The sequence below is a fragment of the Poecilia latipinna genome, unplaced genomic scaffold, assembly GCF_001443285.1.
Source record: "Poecilia latipinna isolate Pla-1442-1.1 unplaced genomic scaffold, P_latipinna-1.0 Scaffold1540, whole genome shotgun sequence".
NCBI lineage: Eukaryota > Metazoa > Chordata > Actinopteri > Cyprinodontiformes > Poeciliidae > Poecilia > Poecilia latipinna.
The window spans coordinates 48,067-62,519 of record NW_015114156.1 but is presented as its reverse complement, the minus strand read 5'-3'; the positions used below and the strand labels follow the sequence as shown (position 1 = coordinate 62,519).

The 14,453-nt window shown below is 36.6% G+C and overlaps 2 protein-coding genes across 2 annotated transcripts in view; one reads left to right on the top strand and one right to left on the bottom strand.

Annotated features, from left to right (window-relative positions):
* The window catches only part of LOC106963493 (voltage-dependent calcium channel gamma-2 subunit-like), a 44,186-nt gene extending 35,319 nt beyond the window's left edge, over positions 1–8,867 (bottom strand). The window contains exon 1 of the mRNA XM_015058424.1: positions 7,106–8,867. Within this exon, the coding sequence (XP_014913910.1) occupies positions 7,106–7,331 (226 nt within the window). The 5' untranslated portion in view covers positions 7,332–8,867. The remainder of the gene's footprint in view (positions 1–7,105) is intronic.
* A 1,116-nt stretch (positions 8,868–9,983) lies between these two features.
* apol (apolipoprotein L) overlaps positions 9,984–14,453 on the top strand; it is a 9,128-nt gene continuing 4,658 nt past the window's right edge. Inside the window, exons 1-3 of the mRNA XM_015058425.1 lie at positions 9,984–10,393; positions 12,291–12,884; positions 13,608–13,727. Of these exons, the coding sequence (XP_014913911.1) occupies positions 10,380–10,393; positions 12,291–12,884; positions 13,608–13,727 (728 nt within the window). The 5' untranslated portion in view covers positions 9,984–10,379. The remainder of the gene's footprint in view (positions 10,394–12,290; positions 12,885–13,607; positions 13,728–14,453) is intronic.

Here is a 14,453-nt window from a genome sequence, read left to right as displayed (position 1 = left end):
ACACACACACACACGGCTCCGACCAGAGGCAGGCGGGGGATAGAAAACACGGAGAGGGAATAATTCAACATGTTGTTACTCAAGTAAAAGTAGAAATACTTCATAATAGAATTACTGCTAAAAGTAATTTTTTTCATAAAAGTTACTCAAATAAATGTAATTGAGTAAATGTAACTAGTTATTACTCAACTCTCTCTACGATGGAGTATTAAGAAAAATAAAAAAGTAATAATATTATCAGAATAAAGTCGTAGTAAACTAGTAGAGTTAATTCTCCAATATTTAAATATGTGGTTCATTTATTCAAACACTATTGTGTTTATTTCATGTACAGTTTGAACAGTTTAGCCTCAATCTGGTCGCTCGTCATAAAAACTCGCTGCAGTCTAAGGGCTCGCCGATTTATCAATTTCATCAATTAATATATATTTTTAAATTTTTTTAAAATTTTAAATTTTTTTCTACAGATGCGCTGCTCGGGTCAGAACACTGAAAGCCACCATCTTGATTGACTATCAACTTTTACAGCTTCTGTTTGTTTGGACTTTGACTTCAAGTAAACTAACAACATATTTTACATTTCAATAATTCAGTTGTAGTGATGCAAAAATAAAGTCATATAACAATAAAATGGAAATAATAGAGTCATAATAGCAGAATAAATCATATTTGGAGAATGAAGTGGTAATTTTATGAAAACTCAACCACAAAAAACAACAAAACTTTTGATATTTTCTCATTTTGAGACATTTCTCCAGTAAAGTTAATCTTTTTTCAACTCGTCTGATTCTGTTCTCATAATTAAATATAAATTCTTGGAGCCTGACCCCAATACTCTGTCATACAAGTCATAAACGATAATTTAAATAAAAGCCACTTTTGAAAATGTTTCTGTCTTTTCTCATTTCTTTATTAGTAAAAAAATAAAATCATAAATCTCCAAACATGATGTCTGGGACTGATGGAAACTCCTCATCCAGGCACTGAAGCATAATTACCATCTGAAATATTCAACCTGATTTGACTGAAATACGGTTTGTAGCAAGTCGCCTGCGTTTCTCCAGCTGTTTCACTGCATTTCCTTAATATAAGGAGCTTAAACTACCTCTAATCAGACATACTTGCTTTTTAAGACCCAATTTCCTGCACAGGAAGTCATTTGAATGAGAATTTAAATGAATCTGACCCCGGTAAGTGAACGCAGCGCCCTGATTTTCCACTCCCATTCCTCCTTCAGGGCTGAACATCATCCGTGAATCACAAATGACAAATCTGGGTTTATTTCCTGCCTAAATGCACGCTCAGTTCAAAGGAGGAGCTGATCGTGGCGATGCAGAAGCAGTGCCCAGAAACACAGCGAGCTGAAAGTGTGAAGCGTTTTGATGTCATCCTGACTCCGGCTTGTTTTGTTTGCTGGTTAAATAACGACTTGGCCTGGATAAAGGCCGGTCACTAACGCAATTACGGTCCAGCTGTGATTAATCCTGCGAGCAGCACAATAACAACCGCATTGTCTCGCATCTGAAGCAAAGTGGGAGAGCAGCTCGGTTTCCGATACATAAAGGAGGTTATCGGGTGTAATTAATGTCAATTTATAGTTTGTTAGATTCAGAAGTGGACAGAGTATTCAAAAATTTTACTCAAGTAAGAGTAGGATTTATCGATCAAATTATCAATCATTTACTATTTAAAAGTTACATAATCAGATGGAACAAAATATGAAGTTAACTGGAAATTTTGGTATTTTAAGGACAAAATGACAATAATTTATATAAGTAACAAAAAATAACAAAATCAGGCAAAAGAGAAATTTTCCAAATCAGTTTCTTTCAATAAAAAACTTAAAAACTGCAGGTCTGTGTCTGGTGGATTTTTGGTTAAAACATGTTTATCATCCAGTGGGTAGAAAATCCAGAAATTCTACTGAAGTAAAAGTAAAAATTCTTCATAATAAAACTAATTATGTAAAAGTAAAAAGTATTTTTTTCCAAAAAGTTACTCAAGTAAACAAAACTTCAATACAATCAATTAACTGACAGTCGCCAGACTTTTTTTCAGTGTTGAAGTTTAGCCGCCGTCCAGCAGAGGGCGCCGCTGGTCAGCATTTAGCGAAGACCGGTGATACAGAAACGAACCGGTCCAGAGTCCAGTATGAGATTTAAAATGCGTTTCATGCGGTTCTGTTTTGAAATATAAACGTAACAGAATATTTAATCAAGTTCTAGTTCCACTGGCAGATTGTTTCACTTATTGCTGGCACTTTTTCATCAATGTTAGGGAATTATTAACTTACAACAAGCTTCTATATGTTGCTGAAGAGACGCTGCTAAGCTAGTTTTGTCTTAATTCAAGTACAATTTTTTGCGCTGTAAACTAGACCAAAAATGAAGTGTGTTGGTATTTAGAGTTGTGTTGCTGCTCCAATCATGATGAAAGTCAGAATGCTCTAATCTCTTCATGTTGGATTCAAAACTACAACGTTAATCAAACAACCTGCAACATGGTTTTCTTCCTTTTAGGATAATTGTTTGTTGAATTTACCTGCTATAATCCTTAGAAATAAAATTAGACCTCAAAGTAAATTAGAAACTGGTGAAACCCTGATTAGTGCGTCTTGTTAGCTTTGACTCTTTTAGCTAACCGGTACCAGTCAGACCAGAACAGAACCTCAATGGGTAACTTGAGAGCATAGTGCTGTTTGTTTTTTTAAACAGCAGATTTGGACTACAACCCACAGCAACACGATCAATTGGAATTTATAACCCAGGTTTGCAAAGCTTAAACGTCAGCTGACAACTCTCATTAAGCTCCATAATGTTTAATCCTGTGCAGAAAAATCCATAATGTTGCATCATCACAGCAGCTTGTGGTGGAGAATAAATGAATTTAAACAAAAACAATAGCAGGACTGCAACTGAAGACTCACAATTAATAATCAGATAAAAAATTAGCATATCTCAAATTTCCATTTAAGACATTTTAGAAATATGTTTAAAGATGAATAAATAAAGACATAAACACCCCTTTAGTGAAAACTTTATCATTTATAGAAAAGAATGCACCTGCAGCTTAAAAAAACTTCTAAGAATACTAAGCTCAGCCGTTTCTGCTTGATTTAATACACAGTGTGTGCAATTTATTGATTGTATTTTGGATTAACTGATTAATAATTGAATGCAAAAGGTGGTTAATAGAAAAATAGTTTTATTTAAAGAATTTGAACCAGGTGAAACTGAAACTGACACTTGAGGAGTTTTGGGTAAACAATGATTTTTTTGCCTTAAATGCAAAATGTATACATGTGACATTAGTTGTGTTTCAATTAAAAACGTGCGCAAAACATTGCAGATATTCTGCTAAGGTTGAAAATACACAATTTCACAATTTTCACTGAATAAGAAATGCAATTAAAGTCACACATAAATACGTTTGTTCACGCAGTGTCATCCTCCTACCACTTCCTATCTACGTCTTCTTTGGCGCCTCTGACAGTAGTAACATCCTGTTGTTGATCATGTGAATCCTGTGATGTGAAAATAACTGTTTCTATTGCAGTTGTGTAAAATACAATTATGATATGGCTGAAAAACAAACTAAACCTAATCCAAAAACATTTTATTGAAATATTTTAGTGTTCTTCAAGCTTTTGTGTTTTCATTAAGCAAATTTATTTTTGTAATTCCAATTCGCGTAATTTTATGCTTACAGGAAACACAGCTTCTGCTATTCTTTCAGCAAACAACCTTTTTTAAGTTTGTATAATCCAGTTAACTTTTCATCGATTACTAAATTAGTTGATGATTATTTCAGTTATTGATTAATTGCAATTAATCGTTTCAGCTCAAACTGAGAAACCGTTTTCCTGCAGACCTGAAACTCTGCAGCCTCACAAGGTTAAGTTTGTCTCCTCCCTCCAGAGTCATGACAGGAAACGCGTCTCCTCCGTCTGACAGGGCGACCCTGGAGATCGTCTGGAAACCTGAGCTCAGGAGGCGAGGCTGGAGACAGGTCAGAGGTCACGTGACAGCTACTGCTGCTGTCATCATGGCTGTCAGGCAGGTCAGCTCCAAACGCCCAACAGAGCATCGCTGCACCTCTACAGCAACACGACGTTTAGCTCCAGACGCAAAAACACAAAATCCTACCAAGTATTTCTGTCCAGTTTCTACAGCAAATATCTCAATATATGAAAATAAGACAAAACAAACTTATAAGTAACTTTTAATCAAGATACCGGAGCTTGTTTTGGATGAATAATTCCTTAATATTGATGAAAACTACTAGTTCCAGATTCTTTCTAGATTATTTCACTTATAACATGTGAAAAATGTCTTGTTATAAGTTAATCTTTTAGTGAAACTAAAACTTTTTCTTCAATATTAATCAATTATTGACTTGAAACAAGCTGCTACATTTTGCTGAAAAGTTGCATGTAAGTTTGGTTTGTTTTATTTAAAACATACTAAGATATTTGCTGCAGAAACCAGAAGTACTTGGTAATATTTGATGTTTTTGGAATAAATATGACCATCCTGAGTCACAGCAGCTTCACCTGCAGCTTCCCTTCATTAGAGTAAAATTATAGTGAATATTGGACAATAAATCAGGAAATTAATCCATATTTCATTATTTAATCTGACTAAATTCACTGTTTCAGATTGCTTTAATAATCCAACACTGAATTATTTCACTGCTGAAATCAAAATCTGAAATGAATCTACTAGTCAGGATTTTTACAACTTGAGTTTTGTAAATTAAAAATGGATTTAAACACTTAATATTATTTCTTTCGACAACCTACAGAAAACTTTAAACTATTATATTTTTACTCACAGAAAATTAACTTCTTAAATGCAAAGTTTTGCTTCGTTGATCCAGAAATATTTCTGTTTAGTTGCATGTTTGACTTTTTTTTTTTTGTTAGATTTGATGCTCAGTTTATAAAGTTTTCATTGTTTCATGTTTCTCTGAGTCTGAGTTGTTTTTCCTCTTAGATGAAACTTTGTTAACATAAATAAATGTTTAAATCAGAAACTTATTTTCATTTTGAACCAAATCTTTAAGATTATATTTATGTCTCTTCCGATCAGCTCCTAATTCTTCTGTGTCATTATGAAATAAAACAAACGTTTAAAATATAGTTTTCCCTCTTTTGTCATTGAAAAATTGCATTGAATTTCCACGTTTGATTTATTAAGTTTAAAACTATGTGGATTCCCCTCCCCACAAATGTCAACTTCCCTATTTTTACAAAGTTTTATTGTTTATTTATCTCTTCTCTAAAGCTTTATTTCACTGAACTGAGGGGAAAATTGACTCTTTGGATTGTAAAGTTTAAACTCATTTTCATTTCGGGTCGAATCCTTAAAGGGCCGTTTTGTTGCAGGATTTAAAACTACCATTTAGCAAACTGGTAAAGTATTACATCTAACATTGTTTCATATTGATGTAATTTGGCAAATAAAACCTGATTTGATTTGACTGATAGAATAATATTTAAGCACACAGCTGTTATGTTAAAGTTTTATTTCTGTGGCTTCAACTCGGACTGAACAGATTCACTTGTTTCTAAAACTACAAATAAAAACATTGCGTAAAAATTAAAATTATCGTTCATAACTTCTTCTGATCGCTGATTGAAGAAAATCTATCGGAGGGAATCCCAGTGAATGGGAGAAAGCCCAGACTGAGCAGGAGGTGAGATTTAAATCGAGCTGCACAGGAAGCTGACGTCCAGGCTGATAGTTCATGTTAAAGATTAAAGAACAAGAAACACAAAAAGTTTTTCTTTCTTCTTGCAGATAAACAATCCTCTGATTCCTCAAAATTAAGTTTTTTTCTTTTCTGGATTGTTTCATTTAAAGACAAAAAACTAAGATTTGTGCTATTTATTTTACACCAACATCCTCCTTAACCTGCTGCTTGTTATGATCAATATTTATATTTCACAACAGAACAAACTTTGCATCTTCACTGCAAAAACATCTTAGCTGGTTTTTTGGTCCAGTATCCAGATCAAATATCTTAGTTCACTTGAAACAAGATAAAACTAACTTACAAGCAACTTTTCAACAAGATATAAGAGTTTGTTTTAAGTTGATAAATACTTAATATTGATGAAAAAGTTATTGATTAAATGGCAGATTATTTCAATCATAACATGGAAAAAAGTTTTGTCATAAGTGAAATATTCAGTCTCTGGAACTGGAACTTTTTCATCGATATTAAGGAATTATTTACTTAAAGGAAACTTCTTTATCTTGCTGAAATGTTCCTTCTAAGTTAGTTTTGTCTTGTTTCAAGTGAACTAAGTTATTTACTCCAGAAACTAGACAAAAATACTTGGTAATATTTGGTGTTTTTGCAGTGTAGTTAGTTGATTGTGCTATAAAATGTCACTATGTGTCTGGAAAACATGTCATACATTCATAAATACAAACAAAGGCAAGTTTGAAAACCAAAAAAGCACAAAAAAGAGCAAATCAGAAATAAGGTGACAGAGCTGCACACTTTTATCTAGTTTCTATTACACTTATAATAAGACTAAACTAACATACAAGTAACTTTTCACAAGATAAAGCAGCTTGTTTTAAATCAATAACACTTTAATCTTAATATTTAGCTCCACTTTCAGATTATTTCTCTCAGAAGACATTTTCCCCAAGAGAAACAATCTGCCGGTGAACTACTTTTAAAATCAAGATTAAGGAGTTACTGGTTTACAACAAGCTCTTATATTTTGCTGAAAAGTTACTTGTAAGTTAATATTGTCGTATTTCATGTGAACTAAGATATTTGCTCTAGAAACTAGACAAAAATAATTGGTAATATTTGGTGTTTTGCAGTGTAGTTAGTTGATTGTGCTATAAAACGCCAGCATGTGTCTAGAAAACCCATCAAGAACACAAACAACACCAAGTCTGAAATCCCCCAGATCAACCATCAACTACACAGAAAACCAAATCAGCTGACATTTGCTCAGACTTTGCATTTCGCGGTGTTTGTTTCTGCATCGACTGAGACGTTGCAGAAGTTAAACTACCAGTTGCGCGAACATCCCGGAAGCTCCAGAAGCGGAAAAGTTTGAGAGCCTCTGACTTCCTACCTTCCAGGCAGCAGGTCCTCCACAGGCCCGAGTGGGTCATCACCTCCTCGTTCTTCTTGCTCGTCTCGTTCTCGCTCATCGACTTGGTCCTGCAGACGCCGCGGGAGTACAGCCAGTAGTCCGTGCCGACCGCGATGGTCATGAGGCTGAAGGCCGCGAAGGCGCCCACCGTGGTCAGCAGCATCTGGACTCCGCGGTCGAACAGACCCATGTTTCCGCATTCCATGAAAGGGGGACCCCCTTTCCTCTTGATGTACAGGAAGTAAATATTTGAAAATTTGCGGGACCAAACCAAGCCGAAAAAACGGGCTAGACTCGAGCGGAAGGAGAGGGAGGAAGGAGGAGGAGGATGCGGTAGGAACCTTATGGTTGCGTTGGGTGAGGACCTCCAAAAGAGAAAAAAATAAACGACCAAATTTAGAGTTTATGGAGAGGAAGAGGCAGGAATGTCTCTTCCTCTGCGGTGAGTTTCACTTTTTCCTCCAATAGGAAGCGGAAAATGACACGGCCTGTAGCTGCAGAGGTAGCCCCCACTTGCAGCGAGAAAAGCTGCAAATGTGGATAAAAACACGGAGTTACAGAGATGAGTTAAAGCCTGAGGAGGCTCAAAACAAACCCAAAGGCTGGAGCTGGACCTACATGAGATCAGCTTACAGTTTAATATCACTTCACTGTTAGCTAATATTACTAATAATTATTATATTCTAGAGGGTTTGTTAGTCGGTTAAGGGTCATAAATGAATGACGGAAGGCATTTCTCTCGTTTTAACAGAAGAGAGTAAAGAATTCAAGTCCTCTTCCCAGGAAAAATCTCTCAAATCAACACGGTGGAAATGAGGAAATCAATGATGAATTAATTCATCGGCAGGCCAGGAAAACAGAAAATACCAGAAATAATAAGAATGGAGGGAGGGAGGGGGGAAATAATAAAAAAATTATAAATAAATAAATAATAATTAACCGCTCAGATTTTCCTTTTTTCTAAAATTTTGGTCTCCAGTTTCCATATGGAGCCTTAGAGCTCTGGGCAGGTTTCCGCCGAAAATGGGGGTCTGCGGTCAGAGGAGGCTCGGCCGTCGACGATCCGGAGAGAGCGGGGCGCATCCGGCAAGGCAAGCCGACCATCACTCGACATAAAGCCGACAGAAGAGCCAGGAGGACGGGGAGTCAGAGTGGGCGCCGATGGAGGAGGAGGAGGAGGAAGATGCTGCTGCTGCTGCTGCTGATGAAGCCGCCGCTGCTCCCGTATCCAAATTCACCGCGGCGGGATCACACCCAGGACAGTCCCGCTTGTGTAGTAGCCCTTGCGCCATGTATTGGGAAGAAGAAGAAGAAAAAAGAAAAAAGGAGCTCGGATGAACGTTGCAATGCTCCCCCTCCTCTTCCTCTCGTTCCTCCTCCTCTTCTTCCTCTCCTCTTCCTTTGCGCTCACGGATGGATGCGGGTTTGGTCGCTTTTGCAGGAAGAGAGGAGGAAGGAAGAGAAAAAAAATCTATATTACACAATCAGGAGAGGGAGACGGTGCTGGTGTTGTCACGATGTGTGCGTTCACACGCTCACTTCGGCTTCTCTGCGCTCAGTGAGAGCAGTTTGCGGAAGCCGCTCTGCAGCTCGTCCGGAAACGCACAAGAAATAAAAATAATAATAAAAACATCTGCTGGGGGGATTTTCTCCTCTTCTTCCGTTTCACTTTTTTGGTGAATAGTGAATTCGTGGGTGAGATTTACGCATTTCTGAATCCAATTGTTGCAGCGTGCTCTCTGAAGCACATCCAACTTCACTAATTTCCTGCCAAATAACTGATAAAACCACAAATATGAACAAAAATGTAAAGATTTTAATTTTAGTCATTCATTAAATGTTTGATCTCATGATAAAATGTACATTCGTATCTTTGAATTGCGGATATTTAAGCAGTTGTCGCTGTTTTAAACGGAGTGGTGCTGAAAGGACAGCTCTCCGCAGCGCCCCCTCTGTGGACTCTGTCTCCCTCTGCTGGCCAAGCATTATAACTACAACAAATAAAAACAGCGAATGTCCTCTTGTCCTTAAAAATCACATTTTCCTCTGACGTTACACAAAATATATCAACAAATAAATATCAAAGTAGTCCTATTAATGCTAAAATACTTTACATAACTTATATTTTAACTAAAATATTTAAGTGAAAACAGTAAATCCGCCTAATGGTGCTGGAACAGAATGTTCTGTCTCATTTACAACAAACTGTTTCATAACTGCAGCCAATAATAATCTGTAAGGAAAAAATAATCTTAACTATGCTTAGTGTCTTTTTTTTAATTGGTTGTGATCAAATTCATATTTGTATAAATAAATCGGAGACTATTTTTAAAAATAAATTCACATAAAAGAAAAAAAATCAATATTTGAAACATAGACGCACTGATCAGAATTCTGTCCTTCCTTCCTTCCTTCCTTCCTTCCTTCCTTCCTTCCAGCAGATACATAAATAAAATCTTTTTAATCAAATTTTGTCTACTGTTTTTATTTTAAGCTTATATATATATATAATATATATATATATATATATATATATATATAATATATATATATATATATATATATATTTTTTTTTTTTTTTTCTCAGCTGAAAAGGTGAGAAAATTATGATGTATGCCCGTTAACTGTCAGCCGGCGGATGACCTGGCAAAGAAATGAGGCTGAAAATGTGGACGGGGTTTGCCTGATAATGTCAAACATAGAACTGTCAGAGCAACTCGACGTTTAAATTTCATGATAGCTTGATAGTAATTCAAGAAAACATAAAATTGAATAAAATCTCCTGTAGTCTCCGCTTAGCGCCGCTCCGCGCGCCGGCTGACAAATGGGGCGTACCCAGGAAGCTATAAAAGCTTAACAATAAACCGGTTTGTCTGAACGGAACAAAGAATCTACTGAAATGTCGAACGGGAGGAACCCTTTTCTGTGATTGGCTGTTGGAGATTCGCTGGTTTGTGTGGGACTGAAAAGTTGCTTTGTTTTCGTCTTCAGCAGGAAAACAGACGCGGATCATCTGACTGCGGGGCTGAACGGGTTAACGCGGGAGGGTGTGGTTCAACCTGCTGATGTGGAGGAACGAAAATCGAAACCGAGCTCAGATATGCAGGTCAAACCAGAAACTTTCTCACCGAGGCTCAGTTTACCAGGTTCAGTCCACAACTCCGCATAAAATCTACTGTCCGCTCGGAGATTTTAGTTTTATTCATGCAGGAATAAAACAAAACCTACAGGAAGTGAAGAGAGAGGAAGAAAGATGTCTGCAGCAAGGTAAGAGAAGCGCACAGACAAACGGAACCCAGAGAATAAAATGTCGTATCTTCACAAACAAGTAATAACTTTTTTATTTTTACACAACTCGTCCTGTACTCTGCTCTTATCGCGTATTTAAAGGCTTTAAAAATCCTTTAAAATACATTTTAAACTCTTCATATAGGGAAAAAAGCTCCACATGTCTGTATTAACAGTCTGATAAATTAAAGTATGAATGCTGAAGTTTTAATTTTATATTAATTTGGGAGCTCAGTTCGGTGAGATCTGGGGACCTCTAGTGGTCAGTTCCTGGAACTGAGTGCGACTAATGCAAATAAAGACAAGTTTATATTTCAGCAACAAGAAACGACATTCATAAAGCTTTAAATGGTGAAAATATGAAAACTACATGACAGCGGTAAAATAAAGGAATGTAATGAAAAGTTGGAGTAAAAGAATAAAAGATAAGCATCTTGTTGAAACTCTAGAACAGTGTTTCCCAACCCTGGTCCTCAAGGCTCACTGACCTGCATGTTTTAGATGTTTCCCTGCTTCAACACACCCCATTCAGATGACTGCAATTCAGCAAAACCCTGTTAATCAGCCATCAATTGAAATCATGTGTGCTGAAGCAGGGGAACATCTAAAACATGCAGGTCAGTGAGCCTTGAGGACCAGCGTTGGGAAACGCTGCTCTAGAAGCTTCGCATGTTTAAAGTGCCACTCATGTTTTAAACATAACCAGTTTTCAGACGGTGTTGGTAGAAAAAAGGCTTTTATAAGACGAAGAAGTGAAAAGATGGTGGTGATGTGTCGTTTACATGTAACATCATTTACTTTGACTTTATTCTTTTCACCACGTCATCAGTGATGCAGAGTTAAACTTATCCAGATAATCTTGACCAGAATAATGTCTAAGCAGCTTCGTCTGAGGATGTTTTGGTTTGGTAATGGCTACAGATAGTGGAGCTTCATCACAGCCAAAGTCACTGGAGCGATGACAGAAATCTTTAGATATTCAAAAAATGTCACTTGACAGAACCGTCTTCCAGTTTTAGATGCTTGGAGTCTTTGGATGATCTGAAGCTTTAGGAGCCTCTGTTCTTGTGTCTTTGTATTTTCTCTCTTTACAGCTTCGTAAAGAGAGAAATTACTAAAAATACTAAAATAATAAATGTTGTAGTTAACACATTTTATTGCAAATTTATGTGTGGAATGAAAAATAACTAAATAATACTTTATGTCAGGGTGTCAAACTCATTTTAATTCTGATTAATGGTCTCTAGCCGTTAGAGCCAGAATGTAATGATAAAACCCATAAGAAACTGTAAAAACTGAGAACCACAGACTCATTCAGTTTTCATAAAATGAAATGATATTGAACATATTTTCACACTAATCAGTCCCTCTAGAATTACTTTTAGAGATTTTTCCCCCAGTGGTTCTAATTTAGAAATGCTTGCTAGGAATTTTGCAATATTTTCATGTATGGTCACCCATGTGAGAAGGCTGTTGTAGATGGAAAAAAAGTTCTAAATTTCTGCCCCAAAATGTTATAATCTAACAATTAAAAAAAAAAAAACCTTGAAAATTCTCAGCCGGAAAAATTAAGAATTTGCTAGAAAAAAACCTCCGAAAATTCCTAGCAAAAAATTTCTGAATTTCAAAAGTAAAAAATGTTTGACTCTTGAATCTCAGAAACTTCCAAGGTTTTTTAAATCATATTTTTGACTTTTAAAATGCAGAAATTTCTTTGTTTGTTACTGGAAAATATCTGAGAACTCAAAATGTTTTTGCACTGCTTTTTCTCTATCTGCTTTATGTGCCGTTGTAAAAATGTCATATTTGTTGTTTGAACCTGTTGTTAATCTCTCTGCTGTTAATTTTGACATATAACTTTAGCTTTGCTCCACAGGAAGGAGCTGGCGGAGGCTCTGAGCCGCTACGTCTCAGAAACGCTGGCCTGCATGCAGCTGGCCAGCGAATTCTGTTCCATGTTCTCCAAATGGATGCTGTGGAGGGAAACCGAGTTGGACATGATGCTGGACATCAAAGACAGAGCGGACAAGGTGAACCTGAACATCAGCCACGTCACTCAGTCAGAGCAGAAAGGGAAGGCGTTTGTGGAGTACATGAAGAACAAGGTGAGCGGTCTGACGGCGGACAGCCGGCTGGCGGAGCTGCAGGGCGAGCTGGCGGCGGTGCTGAGCGACACGCTGGACGGGCTGCAGAAGCTCGCCTGCTTCCTGGACGCGGTGGAGAAGCTGGCGGTCACTTCGCTGCACGTCTTCGCTGAGAACCAGACGCTTCACCTGCCTGGAGACGTCGGCGCCGACCTCGTCCAGGTGGTCGTCACCGCCGCGCGTCTCATCTGCCCGCTGCTCCTGGTGTTTAAGAGAGACGCCAGCGTCTTCTTCCTGCCTAAACTGCAGAACGTGGATGTGATGGCTCACCAGCTGGACCGATACATCCAGACGGCCAAGAAAATCTGTGACAAGATGGAGAAAAGGTGAACTCACAAGTTAAGGTCATGCAGTGTGTTTATGCAACTCAACCAGAATCCTCCACGCGTTTAATTCAACACTAACCGACACAAATAGCATCACTTATAAAACATTATTTCATCCTGAAATATTATGAAAACTATTATGAAAACTTCACATTTTGCACAATTTTATTTATTTATTTATTTATTTATTTATTTATTTATTTATTTATTTATCCTTTGCATCCATATGTAACATCCATATTTTTATATCCATTGAGATATACTTATTTATTATTTTATTCAATTATTTGACCTGCCTTTGAAAGTTGCTATTTTTTAATTTTGTTGCGCTTTCTTTCATGCACAAAGACAAGTGTTTTGTTGTTTTACCATCAAGAAATCACTTGCTGGCTTCCTGTTGGTTGTGCAGGAGGCTCCACTAATGTTTTTCAAAGATGCACAGTTATGTAATTGTGCGTCTGCTGACATGGAGGCCCTAAAACATCTCATTCTGAACTGAGCAGAATAAATTCTCACTATTTAAGAATGAGTTTGTGCAAAAAATTTAATGAACAGGTTTTGTATAGGCCATAGATCGATCCTAACTTCAAGGAAATATAATAGGCCACCTTTAGTAAATAAAGTCTCCTGTGTGTATTTAGATTCAGCCCCTGAACTAACAAGTCTTTGAGGCATTATATACCTACGACTTCCTGTAAAAACGTGTCGCTGTGTCTTTAACAGCTGCTTCAGTGACGTTTCCTTGCAGCTGATGGGTGAAGCTCAGGTGAACCTCGGCGTGGATTTACCTGAAAATGATGTTCAGAGGATGTTGGATCACATCAACCAGCTTCATCAAATCAGGTTTGTGATTTCATCCCTGAACGGCAACAAAAGATCCACCTGAAGCAACTTCTGGAGGAAAAACTAGAAATATTTCAACTGATTCTTATATTTTTGTATTGTTGTAATTAGTGGTATTTATTAACTTTGTTTGCTTTTTACATATCTATGTTATCACAAAACCCATAAAATTGCAGAATAACGTCGTACAAGAATAAAGTACTAATATTATGAAAATTGTGAAAATAATAAATAAAGTTAAATATTACATAATAAAGTTAGAATATTATGGTTTTATTACAAAAATAAAGTAATGACTTTCTCTTTAAAATATTTTGAATATTCTTGTATTTAGATTTTATTCTCATAAAATTAATACTTGTATGACATTCTGTAATTTTATTTTAAATTTTTTACTACTAACCTAATAATTTGTCGTATAACTGTTTTCTTTAGTTCATTTTTATGATTTTTATCTCCAAAGTGTGGGGCTGGAAAATGTGAAAACTTAACTGAATTCAACCCAAAGCGAAACAAAGTAGAGCATCACTAATGAAGCATTATTTCATTTTTAAACGTTTTAAAGGAGACTTATTATGAAATCCCTTTTCTTATGGTAGTTGATTTCCTGAACTACCATAAAATTCTTGAAAAGTGCTTGAATTTGTGGGAAAAGCGTCCGAACCCTGAAGGACGGTGGAGGATTTTCCACTTCCTGTTCTAAATAATGAATATTTTAAGTGAAAC